We start from the raw sequence: 24,256 nt of genomic DNA, 5'->3' as shown, positions 1-24,256 counted from the left end.
TTAATCAAATAATACAAAATCATATTCCAACACTTACAATTTATTTAGGTGTAACGTTACTTTCAAGTAAGACATCCTCTCTTACTTCTCAAAAGCTCTGTCGAAAACATACCCACCCACTTCTGAAAGCTATGTCCAAAACATCCCCACTCACTTCTCTCTTTTCAAAATATATCTTCAATATAGCCGGGAGTGGATTTTTATCTATCAAAAATTGTTTAGTACTTTTCCACATGCAAACGGATGGCATGCTGTGTACATTGTCAAATATGTGTGCAGAAACATATTTGGACAATGTATGTGTGTCAGAATTAACTTTAAAGGACCGCCCATTAAATGTTTCTGAACGGCATTGTAGGCGCCTCCAGCCCCTTTGCATTCACATTGCTAAATGCTTGCTTTGTACACCTTCCCTGTTATCTTTTTCCTTCTCTTGTAAGTTTAATGTAATTTCAACCTGTGTAAGTTGCAATTTTGATTTTTCTAGTAAATCTAGTACGATGCAGACTCAATTTTCTTGCGCCATTGAAAACCAGTCAAGTTGGTGGACCCTCCGCGACAAACAAATCTCGTCCTTCCTGTCATTCGCGACACGTCAAAAGATGTCCTCTTATTTATTTATTTGCTGAGGCTAAAAGTTGCAAAATGTACAGTTAAAGCATTATCGTGTAGCACGTGCAAACTGAAGCTTTCTACAGAATTTTCCATCACCTGGATGTGTATAAATACTCTTCATCCTTCTACCATTTCATCCAGTCAGTTTCTCTTTTGGATAGATAGCGACTATGGCTTTCGCTCTTCATCATTTTCTCTTATCTATCATATTGTTTGCATTTGTCTCAGTGTCTTTATCCGAGGGTCCATTCCCTCCTTCTCACCACGATGAAAAGCCTCCACCAGAATTTCGCCCTCCTACGCTTCCACCGCCACTTCACAAGCCAGAACCACGCTATCCTTCTCCCTTTGTTCCGAAGCCTCCACCACTTCATAAGCCTCCATTTGAATGGAAACCTCCCATGAAAGATGTTCGCCCTCCTACACTTCCAAAGCCACAGCCACAACCACAACCACGCCACCCGGCTCCTTTTATTCCAAAGCCACCTCCCCTTCACAAGCCCCCATTTGAAGGAAAACCTCCCATGAAAGATGTTCACTCTCCAACATTTCCAAAACCACAACCACAACCACACCACCCTTCTCCATTTGTTCCAAAGCCACCACCCCTTCCCAAGCCTCCTTTTGAAAAGAAACCTCCAATGAAAGATGGTCGCTACTCTTCCCTTGCTGGTGCCCATCAATCTCCTCCCCTTCCCAAAGTCAAACCACCTGTCATTCCAAAGCCTCCACCAGTGCATGGAAAGGTGCCTCCTCATAACATCAATGACCACTCCACTTCTTCCTCCCATGAAAAGCCTCATCCTCCATTTCACAAACCAGGCTCCCCCACCATCAATACCCATGGCCAATCGCATCCTCCCTTGATGAAATCTCCTCCCAAGCCAGTAATAAATCCCTCACCAAAGCATGGACACTACAATCCTCCTCTCATGCATTAGTCTCGTTCACCTCATCCTACTCATTAGATATTTTGTAAGTTCCCAATTCTGCTTTTACCGACTTTACTATTCCATCTCTTGCATATACGTAGAATTGTACAGGACCTAGCTAGGTTGCTTGACTAATTAACTATTTTGTTTTTTTTGTTGCAGACAGGCAATCTGTGGAAAATATAATTAAAGGATGGGCAGTTTAGATTCTACTCATCCGTAGTAGTATTATTATATGCTGGTTGTTCCGATGAGAAAGACGATTGACATGAATTCTTTACTCAGAAATGTTGGTATCGGTGAGATACAGAAGCAACAGTTTCTTTAAATATTATCATATTGTAATGTTATATATAGTTTTATATTATAGTAATGAATCGTTTTCGATTGATATTAGCTATCTTCGTTGCTCTATACGGTTTCTGAGCACTCCCACAACTTTTACTACACTTTCCTTGATTATCAAATTAACCATCTTTTCAATTATATATATATTTTTACATTTCACTTACCAATCAAAAAATATTTGATGTATATTTTGATAACGATTGAATGATACAGGCGTCTCAATTCCGTTTAAAAAATGTCCTAATTTATAATTAAGAAAATAACTGATCAGAATCTTCGCAAATGATAGGTATTAATCTTGCCTTCAAACCTGACTCGTGCACATAAAAATGATTTGGGTGGAATTTAACATCGGGAATTTGTTAGCTTTGACGTATAATAATTAACGACCAGTACCGAGAGAGAGAATGAACAAAATGCAGCTCGAGCCGAAGATATCATAGCTCATCATCATACTGAGTTTTACTTGAGTGAACTACTGAAGAATTATACTTAATTTTATTTGAGTATTACTTAAGAATGATACTGAACTTTACTGACTGAGGAAGAAAATGGAAAACTAAGTCCCCTACGAAAATACCATGTACTATATACTGCTAAAGAATCACTCTATACAGATGACGATGAGGTATTGGTTTTCTTCACTATATTCTTTGGACTCTAAACACATGCATGCTCAGTTTGAAAGATAAGAAATGACATCAAACTTAAACATATTTGTCAAAGGTGAAGGATTTGAATGACGTGATTACCAATATTTGTCTGCCAAAGAGGTGTGGAAGGTCAAATACCTAGGAAATCTTGGTTTATTTTTTAATACATAATTTGTGTAATACATCAAATCAATTTATATGTTATTTAGCAAATGACATTTTTTATGTAGCAAAAGTCTTAATGGAGAAGTGAATTGATAGATATAAAGAGTGATAGAGAGGAAGAGATTGAGAAGTATAGAGGAAGAGGGTAAAAGAGGGAAGAGGAAGGGATAGAGAGAGATAGATATATGATGATCATGAGATAGTCATTGAGAAATAGAGATATAAGGAGATATGGAGAGCGGTAACAATAGAGAGATACAAAAACATGGACAAATAGAGAGAGAGAGGGAGGGGGGGGGGGGGGAAGATAGAGAGATGGAATAAGAGAAATGGGAGAGAGATGGGTAGAGGAGGATAGGTAGAGGGAGAGATATAGGTGGGGAGGGAGAGATAGCTCAATATATAAAGAGGGAGAGTGAGAGAGGGAGAGTGAGAGAAGAAGAGATATATGTAGAGAGGGGGGAAAAATGAAGAAGATAGAGGTAAATATGAAAATAAAGAGATAGCGGAAGAGGGAGAGAAATATATATAGAGAGAGAGGTATAGGGAGTGATAAAATAGAGAGATGGGGAGTTAGATAGGGAGAGCTGGAGGAAGATATAGAGATATAAGGATATATAAAGAGAGGGGGGGTAAGAAGAGATGGATATAGAGATAGACTGTAACATAGAGTATAGATAAAATAATAGAGATGGAAACAAGGAGAGAGAAAGAGGGAGAAAGAGATATATGGGAAGAAAGAGGGAGAGAGGTGGAGATAGAGATCTATAGATGGGGAATAGGGAGGGAGAGAGAGAGAGAGAGAGAGAGAGAGAGAGAGAGAGAGAGAGAGAGAGAGAGAGAGCATGGCGAGAGAGGGAGAGAGATAGTGGTGTAGGGCACCTAGCAATCCAAAAATGTAAGCTTTGATTTTCTTTTAGTTTTGTTTGTTAATAAGTGATGTAATAATGGACCAACCGCTGAGGACTCAGTAGAGCCATGGTTGAGTTGTCCAAATTTTGGTTTGAGTCAATTGTGCTTAGGATGCTGTTAACCTGAGAAGTGAGATGCTTAGGTAGTTCACAAGCAAAATACTCTAGATGAATGTATTCATGAATTAGGAGTCAATCAAGTTGTGTTTATGTATTCTAAGGTGTTTGAGGACCTTCAAGAGTCTTAGAATGTAATAGAATGCAACATTGCATCTTGGAGCAAAAGTTGTCAAAAGTTGTTGAGCAACATTTGCAATTTCTTGCAAAAGTTGTATTTTTGGCTATGGGCGTTAGGTAGTTGGTTGAACTAACTGAAACAAGTGGATATAAGCCAAATTTCACTTCATTCTAGGGTTAGAGGTTTGGAAACGCAAGAGCAAGTTTTTGGTTTGTGAAACAATCTTGTTTCCACCAGTTTTGACAATTTTGTCTTGTTTTCATTGTTTGTATGGTCGAGTACAGACTAGTTGGTGTAAAATCATTGCCATCTTTGTATGTTCATTGTATTTTTTTTCAATAAGGTTGATTTGCAGGTTTGATTGTTCTAGGTTGTAAAGATTTCTCTCATTCTTTGCAACTAGGAGCAAAACCCTTGCAAGTAGGGTTTAAGAGCAAGAAATGGCTCTAGCCTAGGAATTCTTTGATGGCACTTGTTGAAATCATTAAGAATTCTAGATTAGGGTCTGTACATAGTTTTGGAATAGGATTTGTGATGTTGCAGGTCTAGGAGGAGGAGAAACAATGAAGACCTAGGCTCATTGCTAGGAGTAGGTGAGTTAGGACAGTAAGCAAAGTGCGATTTGTGAGCACTTGGAGATTGATGCATGCCCAAGTGGCATATGTATAAAAATCCCTTAGAGTGTCCTTGAAAGTTCCCAAGTTGTTTAGAGTAGGAGTTTTGACTGGTGAAAGGTTCTAGACCAATTTTGTCAATCCATCGGTTAAGCCTAAAACCCCACAAAATAGTGTAGCATTGGAAACCACACCTATACGAATAACCTAGATGCACTTTTCCAGTATTTTCTATAAATTCTAAAAGGGTATCTGAATCCATGATTTATTCCTAGGCTTGTTTGGGACTTTTGAAAATTAAATGCCAAAAACCGCTTAAGGATGGCTAATGGAATAAGGCCTATTTAGGTGTCGGTAGAGACCTAGAAGGCTTGAGGAACCATGGGGATGGATTTGGTGAGTCTTAAACTATAAAACACAATGAAGAAACCTTATTAATGCCTTGGGAAACCATAAGAAGAGTTGGTGTGTTAAGATCCTAGCAAGAGTGGTTGGAGCCCAGGAGAGGTGAGTGTGAGTAACCAAGGTGACAACCTCAAGTGGAGGAGTTGATTGTCCAAAATCTATTGGCTATACCTAGGAGGTTGTCATAACTATTACAAAGTTCCATAGGAAAGACTTGAGTAGTAGTAGGGTTGAGTAGGACAAGTCACTCAAGAAGGTGAAACCAAATAGGCTCCAAGACTCTCTGCATCAGAGTGGTATCAGAGCCATTCTTTGAAAGATTTTGTGTATGTCAGATTGTGAAAAATCAGAAGAAAGTTCAATGTCTCTAAAGGCATTGACTCCAGAAGTCAGATATTTTTTGAGTGGCGAATCTTCGCCAATTGGCAAATTCTGCATTTTTTTTTTAGGAAATGACGAATCGTCTGGGGCAACATAGTGGTCAAATCGCCTGGAATTTCAAGGTTAATGGTACACTGTATTCTCGCTTCACCATTGACCACACACCATTCGACGTGCATGCCCGTAATATTCACTTGGAATCACTCAAATGTGGGTATTAGATCACCTCCATTATTCACTAGAAATAGTAAAACAACCACGTACGCAAGACCTAGTTCGCCAACGGTAAATTAAATGTTCATTGCACGTGTCAGCCAAATTCACCAATATCAATTAAAACATTATAAGCATTTGATGACCCATTTCGCCTTGCTTAAATCAAGATGCATTTTGAAATGCCCATGCAATTCACCAAAAATACAATCATGGATTGATATAAATACACTTTTTCTTACAATTTGTTCGTGTCTGATTAGTAAATTTGGGAGCTCTCGATTCGCATTTCACAATTTGAGTTGGAACATCAAAGTTCATTGTAGGGCGGAGGGCCAGAGTTACAATCCTGCAACACAGGCCCAAGCATTCCTGATTCCTGATTCAGGGAATTGAGAAGGCATAAAGGCGAGTAATCATTTTTTCATACTTGATAGTATTAGTTTTAACTTTTAATTCGTAGTGAGAGGTCAAGACTCAAGATGTCATAGCCAGACATGGGTGAGACTCCTCAGGGTGGTGAAGGGATTGAGATGTCAGACAAGGTTGAGACTGAGACTCCTCAAGGTGGTGAAGGGTTTGGGATGTCAGAAAAGGGTAAGACTCCTCAGGGCGGTGAAACTGAAGGGATTGGGAGGCCATTAAAATGCCCAGAACTTAAACTTAAAAATACTACCATAAAGTCTTTCTTTGGAATTGGCAAAATTTCTAGTCCATCAACTTCTGCAGTTGCAAAATCCATTCACAGTAGCTCACCATCACCACAAGGTGGGATTGTCATTGAGTTAAATGAATCAAATGAGGATGACAATACTGAAATGACAGAAGATGTTCTAAGGGATACACACAATGAGATAATTCACTCGGATGCAAATGCTTGTATTGAAGATGATGTTGATAGGAAGAAAAGAAAAAGGAAAGTAAAACTGGGGTGAGAGTGGGAGATGACAAGGATTTTTAAGATTCATTGGGTAGGAAAGTACCCATTCATTAAACCAGTCCCAAACAATGATGAACAATCAACAGAATGCGGGTGTAAGATTTGTAGTTGGAAAACTAAAAGAGAGAAGAAGATGCAGCTAAATCTTGACACCATAGAAAAGCATATTGGTAAGGTTTATGAAAAAAAGATCATAGATGGAAAGGAAACACCAGTAGTAAGATGGAAATCAAAGGAAGAATGTCTTCATGTTAAGTATGCCGCAGAATATGAAGAGCATAACCATAAAATGACACTGATTGGTAATAGTGGATTTGGAAATACAATCAAGGTTGGGCTTGAACATGCAATGAAAGATGCAAACCTTGCAAAGACTATTCAGATGAGTGTTATTTTTCATATTCTATCAAGAGGGCGTCCTATGAAAGATTTCCTAGAATATAGTAATTTATTATCTTTTTTGAATGTTCCTCACTATCCTATGTCACATTGGTCAATAAACGCTGGATGGGAAATGTCAAACTGTCTTGCTGAGGTGGAAAAGAAAAATTTACAAGAGAGTGTAAAAGAGTCAAATTTCATTTCATTATCCATAGATGAAGTTACTGCGGTAGATAACATTTCTTGGGTTTATATGCATGTGTATACCATAAAAGATCACGTCCGTCAAGCTCATCTACTCTGTGTTCATAAAATGAGGGGCAATTCAACAACAGAAAATTTATATTTAGAAGTTAAGAAAGATTTGAATGAAATTGCTAGTATGGATGATGATAATTTCCAAGAAGTTGGTATTTGTTGGAGCTGATGGAGCTGTAGTAATGCAAGGTCAAAGGACTAGTCTTTGTGCCAGATTACAAACTAGTATTGCACCATACATGGTTGGCATTCACTGCATGGCCCATCGAGTGAATTTAGCATACAGAATTGTAAGCAATTTCCCTACAGTGTCAAAAGTTGAAGATCTAGTCCACGAGCTCCACTCATACTTCTGCCGAAGTCCTAAATGTTTTGCAGAATTTTAGATTTTTGCTGAGGGAGTAACAGCACGAAGCAAGCTTCTCAGGGATGTTGAGACCATATGGATCTCTTTGCATGGAACAGCGGAACGATTTCTAATAGAATATGAATCCTTGATCAAACTAATGTATGAGAAATGCCTCACAGTAGACAAAGCTCCTGATCTCTTACATAAGTTAAGTGATATAGAGACTCTGTTAACTTTAGCTAGTCTTCTCCCCATGCTAGATTCAATGAAGAAACTTGTTAAGAAAGCCCAAGATAGAAATATGTATATCAATGAGTATAACACTCTACGTAAAATGACATGCTTGAGCCTAGATGGTCTATATTCAGATCTAACAGGGCGAAGCCCAAATTTTTTTAGGTGGCAGATAATTACAGATTTGAATCATGTTGAAATTTTTTTACATTCAATACAAAAAATGAGTTTTGTGTCTTTGTAAAAGGATTTCAGATACCAATGCACCAATCTAAGACAAGAAAGCGAGGTAGACCACTACCAATTAAAAAGGAAGATTTTGACAGGATTGTTAAATTTGTTAGTGATAATTTGAAGTCTATTGCATATTAACTTTCAACTGAGATTCGTGAAATATTCCCTCAAGAAGAAATATTTGAAGCCATAGGTTGTGTGTATCCTGAATTTTGGCATTCAATTGGAGATAATCCAAATCACACAAAGGTGTTTCATAAAAAACTAGAGGAATTGATATTGACATTTTCAAAAGATGCATATTGCAATGGACAACCAATAGAAGGAATTTTAAATTCAGGTCATCTTAAAAAACAATGTAAATGCTTTGCATTGACTATGAAACATTAGTTGGTTGACTTGGAGAATCCATTTGAACCTGGATCAATCACAAGGCTTTGGAAAAGGATAGATCAAAGTGACATATTGCGTATTGCAATACCAAAATATTTGAAACTTGTTGATTTATGTCACATAATGATATTGGGGTTGGTGGAAGATGAGAGAGTTTTCAGTGCATTAGGGATTTTGAAATCAAAGATCAGAAATAAATTACACAAAAAATTGGAAACATGCTTGAGGTTGTTTGTAACTCAGTATAATGTTAGAGATTTTCCATATGATAGGGCACTAGCAATCTGGAATTCCATGCGTGAAAGATGTGGGTTGTGCAACACTTTAAAAGCTAGTGGTGCTACTGCTACTGCTAGTGCTGAGACAAATGATGGATCCCAAACTTAGAGTCAGCATGAAGATGAAGAAATTTTTGAATACCCGACTCAAAATGAAGATGAACCTGTTAGTACTAGTCAATTTCTGGATCTTGAGTCCATTTGGGATATAGAAGCCTCAAACTAAATCATTGAAGTGAATTAGTAGTCAGTTTATAGGTATTTAAAATTATACATAGTTCTTGAGTCATATTACAATTTCATTTTACAATACTATAGTTGTCATTGATGATTTTTGATATTGTATTCCTTGAATTTGTCAATCAGAACGAAAACTTATTTCATACTTTTAATTGTGAATTTGAATTATTAGTAAACAATTAGAATTTATTTTATGAATTATTAGTAAACAATTGAATTATTAGTAAATTGGTTCCACATTATGTTGAACATGAAATGCAACAATTTGTGTCACAAGATCCATAAAATTATTCATATTGTATAACTATTAGAACCTTTCTACTGTTCTACATTAAATGCTTAACATGATGTTCATGGCGATTAGGGTTTTGTGTTATTTTTTTGTCTTAGTTGGCTAGTAAACCGAAGTTGTCATACGTTGAAAATCTGAGTTGTCCTCTTTTTATTTGTCCATGTCAACGTCAAGTGTGGTCAAATGGTTGGTCAGAATGAGACATGTTTAATGTTTCATCTCTAACTCGTAGATAAATTTCATGTTTAACAATTTAAGTGGTGAGTTAGCGAGTGTTGGTTTGGGTTTAAATTGTGAGGTCTCTAGTTTTCTGGGTGTTAGCATTTTATGTTAGCGAGCTGGAGATTATTAATGAAATTGCTTTGGTCGCGAGGTCTCAAATTGGTTTGATGCCATGTATTATAGCCGTGAGAGTTAGCGAGTAAGTCATTAATGGTATGTGTGCCACTGCTCCGGCTTGTTTATGAAGGTAATTAACATAAAACATCGATTTTTGTTGGTACTCACTGGGTCACTATGGTCAAGAGATAAATAGATTTGAGATTTTATGGTTATCGCTAGCTCGCAGGTCCTTTATCATCAAGTCAGTTTAACTCCCAAACTTGCGAGTACTAGGAGATTTTAGTTGTCGCTACCTCACAAGATGTTTTGCGCCTGACCATTTTATGTTGCGAGGTTGCGACCGGGTGTGATTTTATGTTATCGCAAGGTTGCGAGGTGTTCGCGGTTAAGTCATTTTAATTTGCGATAATGCAATGTGGTTGGTATTGTAGCTTAGTTGGTTTCGTTGCTTGCTCGTAGGTTTTGAAGTTGCTTAGCATTTTATGTTGCGATCTGGCAACAGGTAAGTTTTGGTCTGATTTTTTTGTCATCGCATGCTCGCAGGTTTGTAAGTCTTAAGTCAAAAATGGTTGCAAGCAAGCGATGGCAGTTAATTTTCTTGTCGTCATGGGATCGCAAGGGTTTAAGTCAAGTTAAGTTTCGAGTTGCAAGTTTGTGATGAAATAAGTTGTTTTGTTAGATTTACAATGGTCGCCAGCTTGCAGGTAAAGAAAGAATATTACAAATGTTGTTGTGAGGTTGTGACTTAAGGGCTCGATGAAGATCAACAGTTGTCACTCACTCATGAGATTCTTTGAGGATTCGTAAAAGAGGTTGCGAGCTTGCGATTAAGATGATTTGGTAGCATTGTCACTAACTCACCGGTTACTTTCTAAATTGTTATAACCGATTGTAAGTGTGCGATTAAAGATGGGGATTGACACATGGACTTGTTTGCAAGGTTCTGTAAAAATTTTGAATGGCAATCACCAATCAAATAGAAGGGCATGAATTTAAATTTCGCTCAAGTAGTTCAACCATTTTGTCAGATGTCGTGGGTCCCATTGTTGGCATACGCACACTCCAATGAGACATTGTATGTGATTGGAGGTTTTGTCATTGATGGCAACCTTGCAATCCTATGGCACCGAAAAGACATTATACTGGCAAAGCATTACACTGGCAAGATAGTGCACCGGCATCAGCAGATCACTTAGGACACTGGCACTGGCACAGAAGAAAGAAAGTATATCGGCGCTGAGGCCGACCGGATTTTTGTTATACAATATTTTGTTTATTATTGTAAGCCGACTTGGCAAATTGTAAGATGACTCTTATATTTAAAGGAGATCATTGTAGACATTTGTAATGATGATGTAGGAGCATAAAAGAAAATATTAGGCAGACCTAATGTGCGAAATATAGGTCAAAGGGTATATGTAAAGAATAGAGCAGGAACCGGTACTGAATCTGGCATTGAAGATGCTATTATAAAGCAGTACAAGTTATTGGATTTGTATAATCCTTATTGTAAGTCAATGTGACTTCCCATTGAGCAGTGAGCTCTAGGCAGTTGGCTTTCCTGCATGTGCAGGCCCCTATTGTAAGTAATATTCTCTTATTGGCCAGTGAGTGAATATTGTGGGTCACAAATCCCACTGAGGTTTTTCCCACACCAGGTTTCCTTGTTAACATCTTGTGTTATGGTGTACTTTTCATGTGGATATTCTTGACTATGTTTATTGCATTATTTCTTGCATACTGGTACACTATTATATTATGTTCTGCATGTTTTAACTTAGGAAATTCTTCTTACTGGTTAGATACTGATTCACCCCCCCCTCTCAATATCTATGGGACCCCTAACACCCATGACTTCTGCCATTTTTCGGGCATGTCACCATACTCGTGTCACTTTTCAGGGCTATTTTTTAATTTTGTTTAATCATTTTAAACTTCTGCTCGAAAAATAGCTATAGAATTAATTATATTAAATAATTAAATTTAAAGAGTTCAATTCCGAGTGAAGTCTCACAAATGTGTTCACTTCCCACATTCGGGCCAAAATCCACCCTAAGCGGTTGGTCTTTTCTCATCCAACAGACGATGGTACCTGTTATTAGATGTTGTGGGTCCCATGACTTCTACCATTTTTCGGCCACGTCACCAATGACCATACTCGTGTCACTTTTCGGGTCTGTTTTTTGTCTTTATAATCATTTTAAACTTTCGTCTGGAAAAGAGCTTTATAGACTTAATTATATTTAATTAAATTTAAAATGTTTAATTCTGGGCTCGCTCGCAAGGTAAAATGTCTGAAGACATGATCAAGCCTTGAGCTGGTGACAAGTTGGTTTGGGTTTACATCGTGAGGTCTCTAGCTTTTTTGGGTGTTCGCATTTTATATTAGCGAGCTGGAGATTGTTAATGAAATTGCTTTGGTCACGAGGTCTCGAGTTGTTCTGATGTCATACATTATAACCACGAGAGTTAGCGAGTAACTCATTTCACACAGTTGTCGCTAGCTCTCATGTTTGTTTAATGTTAGCATTTTTAGGTCGCTAGCTAGCGACTAGACAGTTTGTGGTTAAGTTTTATGGTTATCGCTAGCTCATGAAGTTAAATGTTTGAAGACCCGATCAAGCCGCGAGCTTGCGAGTGAAGTCCTAGAGGTTAAGAGATAAACATTTGTATGTTGGCGAGTACGCGACAAGGGTTAATGTTACCACTATCTCCAAGTCGCTACGGTGACAAGGACTTAACTTTTTGTACTTGAGAATTGGTGAGTGGCGGTTTAGTTTCCCTCAGTCGCTAGATCTTGAGGTTATTAAGGCTTAGCATTTTCAGCTTGTGAGTTGGAGATAGAGTCGTAAGGGCTTGTCGCTAGGTCACGAGATTTTCTAATGGGAATTCTTTGAGGCAGAGAGTTGACGACTGTGTGCCACATGTTTTAATGACTTGACGGGGACTGTTGAGGTGCCAATATATTTTTTTACGTTTTGGAAAAAGGTTGAAATCGCTAATATATTTATTTTATGGTTTGAAAATATCTTGAAATCACCAACATATTTTTTTTATGGTTTGAAAATAGGTTGAAATCGCCAATATATGTATTTTTATGGTTTGAAAATAGGTTGAAATTGCCAATATTTTTTTTATGGTTTGAAAATAGCTTGAAATCGCCAATGCAAATATTTTTTCTAGTTTTAAAATCATTACAATTCACCCATGCAAATATTTTTTTGGTTTTAAAAACATTACAATTCACCTGGATTTTTGACAAACTTTGAGCAATCATGAATGATTCACCAATGAGGATTATTATTTTTTCTTTGTAAACCGCAAAATTTTGCCAGTAAAATTAAAATTTTCCTCTACAATTATACACCTTTTGCTAGGTTTTTACACCTTGTTTGAGGGGGGGGGTTTCTTAAAGATTTCCCTGCCAGAAGCCATCCGGTAGATGGTGGCACAAATGATAGAAGGATTGAAGGATGCAGAGGAACCAGAGAGGTAAAGAAAGAGAAGGGAAAGGTTAAGATAGAATGGGGTGATGAGACTGATGAAGAAGTGGAAGATGGACAGGAACCAGCAACAGTAGCTATGCCTCAAGACCAAAAGTTATTCCCAGATGCAGTCAAATCCATTTCTAAGGACAATCTAGATGGATTACCCACACATGGAGGAAACCTCAGTGGAGAAGAGTTGCTAGATTGGATAGAAGCTCTCAATAATCATTTTGATTACAAAGAGGTAGCAAAAGAGAAAAGAGTAAATGTGGCCAAATCAAGAATGAGAGGATCAACATTGGTTTGATGGAATATGATGCAAGAAGAAAGGATACAAGAGGTCAAAAAGAAGATAACTTCATGGGAGCGTATGAAGATCAGACTTAAGGCACAATTCCTTCCAGGAGATTATGAAGTTCAAATTCATAAGAGACTGCAAAATCTGAAACAAAGGGAGTTAGATGTCAATGCATACACTAAAGAGTTCCATAAGCTTAGTTTGAGGGCTAAGAAGCATGAGAATGAGGTGGAGAAGCTGGATAGGTATATGAATGGCCTTAGATAGAATATACAAGATGAAATAAGTATCCTCACACCAGTCACTGTCCATAAGTGTTTTTAGTTGGCCCTAAGGGCAGAAGAGAAGATCAAAAGGAGTGAGCAAAATCAGAAACATAGGGGAGGAAAGAATTTCAGAGGTAGAGGGAACTTTGGTAGAGGGTAGAAATCACCAAGAAGGTAGTGGAGACTCTTAGAGAGAATCATTTAGAGGATCCTATAGAGGAAGGAGCAATTTTAGGGGTAGGTTTGGAAACTCAGGTAGAGGAAATACAGTTTTCACCGGTAGGTGTTATCATTGCAATCAAGTTGGGCATACTATGAGTAAGTGCCCAGGAAAAGCCTCAAGCTCCACAAGTTCATACATGGGGGAAATAAGAACTCAATTTTTGCAAGAGGAGGACACTCAATGTGTAACTTCTTCAATCAGCAAAGCTGGCCTAGTGATAGAGAGAGAAAAATTGATGATGAGGAGAACAATGTGCAAGATACCCCAAGCTCAAGAGCCACCACAAAGGAAAGGCTTGTTTAGGACCACTTGTAGGTCACATGGAAAGATTTGTCAAGTGATTATAGATTTAGGTTCCACTGATAATATTGTGTCAGTTGAAATGGTGTACAAACTCAAACTAACAAGATTACCTCACCTCACACCCTACAAGGTGTCATGGCTCAACCGAGGTCAACATGTATTGGTTGATGAACAAGCATGGGTGGATTTTGTAATTGGTGAGCACAAGGATAGATTATTATGTGACATATTACCTATGGATGCATGTCATTTTCTATTGGGCCATCCATGGCAGTATGATGTGAAAGCTACTCATGATGGGGAGAAGAACAACTATCTTATCACCAAGAATGGGAAAAAGTATCAAATGAATCCACTACCTAAACCAAAGGAAGAAAAAAAATAGGCTCAAGTGTGATGCTGATGAGTGGAAAAGAGTTTCTCAAAGTGCTGAAACAAAAAGGACATCAAGGCCATGCTATAGTGTTGAATCTTAGTGAAGAAGCTAAGGCAGATCCAATGAGTGAAGTGCCTCAAGAGGTGCAAGGACTACTCAAACAATATGCAAAAGTGATAGGGAATGACTTACCCAATTCCTTGCCTCCCATAAGAGATGTGAATCATCAAATAGACTTAATACTAGGGGCCAATCTACCAAACAAACTTGCCTACAAAATGACACCTAGTCAAAATGAAGAGATCGACAAACAAGTGCAAGAAATATTGGACAAAGGTTTTATTAAGAAGAGTTTGAGTCCATGTGTTGTTCCTATTGTATTAGTTCCTAAGAAGTGATGCAAATGGAGAATGCACATGGACACGAGAGAAATCAACAAGATTACCATAAGGTACTAGTTTCCCATGCTAAGGATCGAGGACTTATTAGACTATCTAGGAGGTGCAAGCTACTTCACCAAGGTGGACTTAAAGTCTGGTTACCATCAGATCAGAATCAGACCTAGAGATGAATGGAAGAAAGCCTTTAGAACCAATGTAGGCCTATATGAGTGGTTGGTAATGCCATTTGGCCTCACCAATGCACCTAGTACCTTCCAAAGCCTCATGAATGAAGTCTTAGTTGAGTTTATTGGTAGATTTGTAATTGTATATCTTGATGACATTCTGATCTATAGCAGGTTCAAGGAGGAACACCTCAAGCATTTGGAGATGGTTTTGAAGAATTTGAAGGAGGCTCAACTCAAGATTAACCTTGAAAAATGTGATTTTTTGGAAACAGAGCTAGTATACCTTGGTTTTGTTATTTATCATGGATGTTAAAAACTAGATCCAAGTAAGATAGAAGCAATACTTAATTTGCCTATCCCTAGGCACATAAGTGAAGTTATAAGCTTTCATTGAATGGCATCTTTTTATAGGAAGTTTGTGAGAAACTCTAGCCATGTTTGTGCTCCTATTCTCAATACTATTAAAAGAGGGATTAAATGTCACTTTAAGTGGATAGGGGAAGCCAATAAGGGGTTTGAGATATTGAATACCAAGATAGCAGAGTTGGCAAACCTTAGATTGCCTGATTTCAATCAGTTGTTTATAGTAGAATGTGATGCAAGCCAAAGGGCAATAGGGGCAGTTTTAAGCCAAGAGGGACATCCTATAGCTTTCTTCTTAGAAAAGTTAAATGAAGCTAAGAAAAGGTACTCCACATATGACTTGGAGTTGTATGCAATGGTCCAAGCATTGAAAAAATGGCGTTACTACTTGCTGCCCAAATAATTTGTAGTCTTCACTAACAACCATGCCCTTAGTTTTCTCAATGGGCAAGAGAAGTTGAACCAAAGACACCTAAAGTGGGTTGAGTACCTACAATGTTATACATTCACTATTAAACACAAGAAAGGGATAGCCAACAAAGTTGTTGATGCACTAAGTAGGAGAATCATGACCATGCAAGAGATTCAATTGCAAAGTGTGGGTTTGAGTGAGTTAAAAGACCTCTACAAGGATGATAAGGATTTTGCAGAGATATATAATGTTTGTACTGATTTTTCTAATACCTCACATGTCTCTTATTTAGAATACATGGTACAAGAGGGTTTGTTGTTCAAAGGTCATCTTCTTTGCATACCTCAATGTTCTATGAGACAAAATATTATTCAAGAGAAGCATCAAGGAGGTCTAGGAGGTCATTTTGGCATGGACAAGACTTTGGAGCAGGTTGGTAGGTTTAATTATTAGCCCAAGTTGCAATCAGATGTGAGAATATTTGTAGAGAAATGTACCATCTACCAAAGAGAAAAAGGAACCTCAAGAAATGCAGGTCTATATCAGCCCCTGGTCATACCTTAGAGGCCTTGGGAATGTTTGAGTATGGATTTCGTGGTAGGATTACCTAGGACACCAAGAGGATTTGATAGTGTGTATGTGGTTGTAGATAGGTTCAGAAAAATGGCACATTCCATACCTTGAAAGAGCACCAATGATGCCACCTATATTGTAGGCCTCTTCTTCAAGGAGATAGTCAAAATTCATGGTCTTCCAATTAGCATTGTGAGTGATAGAGATGTGAAGCTTTTGAGCCACTTTTGGAGGACACTATGAAGGAAGTTGGGCACCAAATTATCTTTTTCATCTACCTATCATCCTCAATCAGATGGTTAGATAGAATTAGTCAACCGGTCATTGGGTAACTTGCTAAGATGTCTTACTAAACAACATGGGCAGACTTGGGATCTAGTACTTGGACAGGCATAATATGCATATAATGACTCAGTGAACCATAGCACCAGTAAAAGTCCTTTTGAGATAGTGTATGGATTCCATCCTAGGGGCATATTAGAGCTCAGAGATCTCAGTTCAATGGAACCCAAGAGTTCACAAGGGGATAACTTTGCAGAAGGCATTAAAGAGGTGCATGACAAGGTAAGGCAGTCTCAACAACAAAAATCCGAGCAGTACAAGGTTCAAGCTGATAAAACAAGGAAGCTACAATTTCAAGTAGGATACTTAGTGTTGGCATACCTCAGGAAGGAGAGACTTTGAAAAGGGCAGCCTATCAGGCTCATGATGAAGAAAATTGGACCTCTCAAGGTGGTGCACAAGTATGGGTAGAATGCCTATGAGGTTGAACTTCCACCTACCTTGGGGATATCTCCTATCTTTAATGTATGCAATCTCTATCCATACAAGGGAGAGTCACCAATAAATCAGAAAGACATGCCATCACCAGTTCATGAATATTGGGTAAAGGATTTGCCACCTAGCCAACCGGTTGAGTTAGAGAGCATCTTGGATACCAAGATAGTAAAAAAGACAAGGAAGAGAGTTTATAAGAACTATCTTGTTAAGTGGAAAGGGTTACCAGATTTATATGCCATGTGGATGTCAGAGGTAGATATACTTTAGCATGGAGTGGAGATTTCAGACCTTATAAATCAAGGGACTTGAGTTCGTTGACCCAGGGGAGTATGGTGCAGGGCACATAACACTCCAAGAATGTAAGATTTTATTTTATTTTATTTTTGTGTGCTAATGTGTGATGTAATAATGGACCAACCATTGAGGACTCAGTAGAGCCATGGTTGAGTTGTCCAAATTTTGGTTTGAGTCAATTGTGCTTAGGATGTTGTTAACCTGAGAAGTGAGATGATTAGGTAGTTGATAGGTAAAATACTCTAGATGAATATATTCATGAATTAGGAGTCAATAGAGTTTTGTTTAGGTCTTGTAAGGTGTTTGAGGACCTTCAAGAGTCTTAGAATGCAATAGAATGCAATATTGCATCTTGGAGCAAAAGTTGTCAAAAGTTGTTAAGCAACATTTTGCAATTTCTTGCAAAAGTTACAGTTTTGGTTATGCGTGTTAGGTAGTTGGTTGAACTGAATAAAGCAAGTGGATATAAGCCAAATTTCACTTTATTGTAGGGTTAGAGGTTTGGAAATGCAAGAGAAAGTTCTTGGTTTGTGAAACAATCTTGTTTCCACCAGTTTTGACATTTTTGTCTTGTTTTCATTGCTTATACAGTCTAGTATGGACTAGATGGTGTAAAATCATTGCCATCTTTGTATGTTCATTGTATTTTCTTGCAGTAAGGTTGATTTGCAGGTTTGATTGTTCCAGGTTGTAAAGATTTCTCTCATTCTTTGCAACTAGGAGCAAAACCCTTGCAAGTAGGGTTTAAGAGCAAGAAATGGCTCTAGCCTAGGAATTATTTGATGGCACTTGTTGAAATAATTAATAATTATAGGTTAGGGTTTGTACATATTTTTGGAACAGGGTGTGTGATTTTGCAGGTCCAGGAGGAGGAGAAATAATGAAGACCTAGGCTCAACACTGGGAGTAGGTGAGTTAGGACAATAAGAAAAGTGTGATTTGTGAGCACTTGGATATTGATGCAAGCCCAAGTGGCATATGTGTGGAAATCCCTTAGAGTTTCCTTGAAGGTTCCCAAGCTTTGTAGAGTATTATTTTTTACTAGTGAAAGGTTCTAGACAAATTTTGTCAATCCACTGGTTAAGCGTAAAACCCCACAAAATAGTGCAGCATTGGAAACCACACCTGTACAAATAACCTAGATGCACTTCTATAGTATTGTCTATAACATCCAAAAGGGTATCTAAATCCATGATTTATTCCTAGGATTATTTGGGACTTTTGCAAATTAATCCCTAAAAACCGCTGAAGGAGGGCTAATGCAATTAGGCCTATTTAGGTGCCGGTAGAGACCTAGAAGGATTGAGAAACCATGGAAATGGATTTGGTTTGTCTTAAACTAAAAAACACAATGAAGACACCTTATTAATGCCTTGGTAAACCATAAGAAGATTTGGTGTGTTAAGATCCTAGCAGGAGTGGTTGGAGCCCATGAGAGGTGAGTGTGAGTAACTGAGATGACAACCTCAAGTGGAGGATTTGATTGTCCAAAAAATATTGTCTATACCTATGAGGCAAGTCAAGAAGGTTCAGACCTTGGAGGTCTCATTGTCATAACCCTTAGCAAGTGCCATAGGAAGGACTTGAGTAGTAGTAGGGTTGAGTAGGACAAGTCACTCAAGAAGGTGAAACCAAATAGGCTCCAAGACTCTGTGCATCAGATAGGTATAGAGCATTAGAAAGAGCCTAAAATATATGGAGAGAGAGGGAGAGAGAGAGGGAGAAATATGCTGAATTAGTTGAAGGAACCAAAATACTAAGAGGGGGGTTGAATCAGTATTCCCACTGGTTAATAAAACTTTCTATCAACTTCTTATCCTTTTATTGTTATATCAGATTTATCAATTAGACACATCAACATGAAATACCAAATGCATAATAGACATGAAAACATAGCCACAAAAGGAACACAACATTTTATACATGGAAAACCCAAATGGGAAAAACCACAGAGTGGGTTAGCTCTCAAGATAATATAACTAGTTATATAGGGGTTTACAATAGAGGTAGCTCACTATTGGATGGCTTGCTGCCAAAATACAAAAGCTGCTCACAACCGGAATGCTCACTCCAATAGAAAAGGATGAACTAAAGGAAGGTGCATGTTTGAAGCATAGAATCAGTTCCAATGTAATCTTAGATAAAAAAACAATAACCCACAAAAGATCTAGTTAAGAATCTCTATACTAACATTGATCACTACACTGCAGCAGATCCAGTAAAGGATTACTGCAATACTACTCTTCTCTTTGACTATGGTCCAACTTCTCTATTGTCTATACTTTACACTTGACATAGTGTACTCGCTCATACACATGGAATCATGACAGTCATACATCTCTTCTACATTTGTATATGTGTATATATACATATCGGTAAGCACAATCATGATATGTCGGCCAAGTACAAGTGATTTATCCAAAGATATAATTGCTCAGATCAACATGTTACCAAAAATGCCTCGATCAAAGATATGATAACCAAGTCAGCCTTCACTGATCTTCTACACGCTTCACATACTGGGACCAAAACAAACATCTACCAGACCCATAGGAATGGATCCATAAGCACTATTCCCAAGCATCATTAAAAAATGACTCCATAATATGAATACCATTGATTCCCAATTATAGAATTCATAGAACATAATATAAGTGACATAACCATGACCAAAAAACTTAAACATAAACAACCAAGATCAAGATATAAGATTTTTGGTCACCTCTGGAAAGGACTCTAGAGAGTTATACAACCCTTATAGATCTGCATCACATATATACCTATTTTTCATCACTGTACAACATCATAAGCTATACCTTTCATTATTTCTCAATATACCACATCTGGACCAATCTAGATGACTGGGTTTGACATCAATGACAACAATGACAATGTTCACACAAATCCAACTATCTCCCCCTTTGTCATTGATGACAAACAACTCAAAACTCCCCCTTACTCAAGCATCTCAAAAACTCTTTTCCCCATACATTGCACTTTCTCACCCTTTGAAATCAAGGACAAAGGGGGTTTTTGATGAAAGAAAGGAAACACAAAATACAAAAAGATTGTCAAAATTACACAACAACTGAACGAGACATAGAAACAAACTTAACTACTTTTCTTCAAAAATATTTCCTTATACTTCCCCTTCAATTATAGAAGAAGAACATTCCACGAATGCACAACCAACTCAAGACTTATTGAAAGACTCCTACATTCTACCAACACATCCACAACATGAGAAAATCTATCTAGAGCAGAAGGATTCTGCTCACATTCAATTGTATCTGAAAGTAATGCTGAAAAGTGCTCCAATTTTGCTTCAACAATTTCCTTGACCTTCCAGAACACATTAACAAAGTCTTGTTTCTACCTCTCCAGATATAATAGCTCAGACTGTAAGGTATTTACCTTCTTTCTCTATACACCATCCTTATCACTTAGAAAATTAAAAGTTTTCCCTAGAGACATCAATTCATCTTCCGCTAACTCAATCCTAGCTTTAAGCTTCACCAAAGTTGCCAGCCACTACAAACAGTATTTGTACACCCTGCTTGCATCATTGATACAAGTCTTCATTTCTTTCATACATATAAATAAACTCCTCTGTGCATCACTGCATTTTTCTTACAGGCTCTAGAAGCTTTCAGTCTCAGAATATTCACTCGTTTGTTCCTTAAGAAATTCAAACAAAGATTTTGGAAGCACATCATTAAGATCTTAAATTCTAATGTTATTTCAGAGTAAGTAATCAATCAATAATTTTTTAATCTCATCAGATTCGGCAGATGTAAGCCAAATAGATCCAATATTTCTTATTCCATCATCACCTTCAAGATTTTTTTACAAATCAAGTTCATCACTATCATCAAGTTTTACTAAATTCACTTCCAATTTAGCAACAACTAACTCTTCTCTGACAGGGGATTCCAGATCATCCAATTGAATTATATCCTTTTCTTTTTTTATCTTTCTTCTACCTTTTAGCAACATGGGATCTGGTAGACACAGTCTTCTCCATTTTTCTCTTTCTAGAGGAAGAACCCTCCTCAATAGTAGCAATAATAGGAGATACCAGGCAAACACTCCAAGCATCAAGAAATGATTTAAAGTAAGCTTTATAGATTTCATCACAATTATCCAAGTTCTTCAAATAATGATAAATTTGTCTAGACATACGAACATGAGACTGCCATAACACATCTTCTTTTTCCAATAAGGATCATAGACAATGCATAGCCATACAGATAAGAAATGATCTAAACCTAAAGGGATAACTTTGTTCTTTTTTCATTCTTATGTTCTCAAGCAATTGATCTTTCAAAAGTTTGCACAAATCAAACTCTTTTCCTTCCATAACCATCATATGTGTAACATAAACTGCAATAGCTAGAGTTGAACCTTCCCTATTTCAAAAATAGACTTTGTAAGAGAAACCATAGGCCACATACCTGACTGCTAGATCATCAATTTTGCCAATTATTAGAGTTCTTTAATCTCTCGTTACACCGATTAGGGTTTCAAATTCTTTGTTTTTTATAGATTTCTTGACCAATGTGATTTATTTATCACATAAGCTAGTCATAGCTCAAATAAATCTTTAGATATTAGAAATAGGGTTTGTCGAATACTAGGAAATTATCCTACACATGACTAAGAATCAGTTTGATTATCTCTTTGTTATCGAACCTAGGAAACTCATCCCATAGATCAAGTCCTTTATCTCTAATCTTATGCATATCCACCTCACTCAAATTTTTCTCTTGCATTATGATTTTATTGGTGTCAAACTCCTCAAGCTAAACCTTACCAACAACATGAAATGCTCTGTTATTCTGTTCTTTGATGATTTTCTTGGACTCCGTGATAACCTCTAGTTTCTTTCTCTGCTGCTCTTCTACTATTGACAAAGCTTTCAAACTTGATAAAGAAAAATGACTTCAAACATTGATACTTATCTTGCCAAAAATCACATTAGGGTTTTGCCACCAAAAAGTGTCTTATCGATGATGTCAGCACAAACCACTAGCTACTTGATAGCCTCTCTACCATAGTCATGCTAGATCCACGACATGAACTACTCAGAAAAGGGTATCAAAAGATTTTCTTTCAAAAACTCCCCCTGAGCCAAAGCAATATGCTCAATTATCTGAGGAAGAGATTCCTACACCAGATTCCTATACATCAAGCTTGCTTTGATTATTCACTTCCTTCTTTCTCGAGACTAAATTTTATTTCTTTTTTGATCCATTATTCTTCATTCCATTCTTCTTATCATATTTCTCCATATTTCCATTTCTACACTAATTAGCATAATGTCCAGATTGCTTGCACTTGAAACAACTGATGTTCTTCTATACATAATTTACTGAAAGAGTTCTATATCTGCACTGATTAGCTTTATGACCATAACCATTATAAGAATGACATTATCCATGAAAGTTAGTGTACCTTATTTGCTCCAACCAGATTTTGATTCCAACAACAATTTTCTTTATAACCAAATCTATTGCAATTATAACACTAAATGCTTCTATAGTTTGTAGCTTTATGATCAAATTTATTGCATTCAAAACAATAGCCCTTAAAAGATGAGTACCTTTGTGCATTAGGTTGATGAACTGATGGTCTTCTTGCATTAGTATTTTGATTCCCAATTTTGCTTATATCTTTTGATTTTTTCTCTGCTTTGACCTTGTCTTCTTTGCTTTTATCTTTGCCATTCTGATTGGAACATTCTCCGAATTGAAAACCAAGTCTAGTCTTGTCCGAATTAGCTTTCTGCATGTAGATAAATTATTCCAAGAGCTTACTTCTATCAAGAACCTTTATTCTACCTTCATCTTCTTCAGTTCTTTCTTTAGCTTCTCACATTCCCTAGTCTTCTGCTTGATTGACTCTTTCAAAAATTTGTCTATCTTATTTCCTTCCTTAATATTTTGCATCAGGTCTTTAACAGTCTCATTCGTCTACTTCAAGTGACTGTTAACCTCCTTATGCCACAATTTAAATTTATGGATTTTCTCTCTTAACTTCTACACACATTCATTATCTATCTTCACATTCTCCTTTAATTTCTCATTCTCTTTGAACAGTTTACAAATCTTCAAGAGCTGTTTGCAAATCTTCATCCAACTGAAATTCTCTGATCATACACATAGGTGTCATGATTCAACCAACAAGGATCTCCTTCAAGTGGTGAATCTTACAAGCAAGCGATCAAAGCTCTGATACCAGTTGTTGAATTGGTTGAAGGAACTAGAATACTGAGAGGGCGACTGAATCAGTATTCCCACTAGTTAATAAAATTTTCTCTCAACTTCTTATCCTTTTATTGTTATATCAGATTTACCAATTGAAATCAACATGAAATACCAAATTCATAATAGACATGAAAACACAACCACAAAAGGATCATTGGATTTAATACGTGGAAAACCCAAATGGGAAAAACCATGAAGAGGGTTAACTCTCAAGATACTATAACTAGTTATATATGGGTTTACAACAGAGGTGGCTCATTGTCAAATGGCTCACTCCCAAGATACAAAATTGACTCACTACCAGAATGCTCACTGGAAGATTACAAAAGCAGCTCACAACCAAAATGCTCACTACAATAGAAAAATATGAACTGAAGAAAGGTGCATCTTCAAATTCATAGAATTAGTTCCAATGTAAGCTCAAATCACAAAATAATAACTCATAGAAGATCCAGTTAAGAATATTTGTGCTAACACTAATAACTACACTGCAACAAATACGGTAAAGGATTACTGCAACACTACTCTGCTCTCTAACTTTGTTCTAACTTCTTTGTTGTCTACACTTTGCACTTCACACACTGTACTCGCTCATACACAAGGAATATGCACACTCATACATATCTTCTA

The 24,256-nt window shown here is 37.2% G+C and overlaps 1 protein-coding gene across 1 annotated transcript; it reads left to right on the top strand.

Annotated features, from left to right (window-relative positions):
- Positions 1-760: 760 nt before the first annotated feature.
- LOC131047673 (early nodulin-75-like) lies at positions 761-1,938 on the top strand. The gene is made up of 2 exons (XM_057981468.2): positions 761-1,590; positions 1,710-1,938. Exon 1 carries the CDS (start codon positions 786-788, stop codon positions 1,554-1,556), a length of 771 nt encoding a protein of 256 aa, XP_057837451.2. The 5' UTR covers positions 761-785; the 3' UTR covers positions 1,557-1,590; positions 1,710-1,938.
- The last annotated feature ends 22,318 nt before the right edge of the window (positions 1,939-24,256 follow it).

The sequence above is a fragment of the Cryptomeria japonica genome, chromosome 4 (genome assembly GCF_030272615.1).
Source record: "Cryptomeria japonica chromosome 4, Sugi_1.0, whole genome shotgun sequence".
Lineage (NCBI taxonomy): Eukaryota > Viridiplantae > Streptophyta > Pinopsida > Cupressales > Cupressaceae > Cryptomeria > Cryptomeria japonica.
Note: the sequence above shows the minus strand (reverse complement) of the source record. Positions and strands in the feature narration are given on the sequence as shown.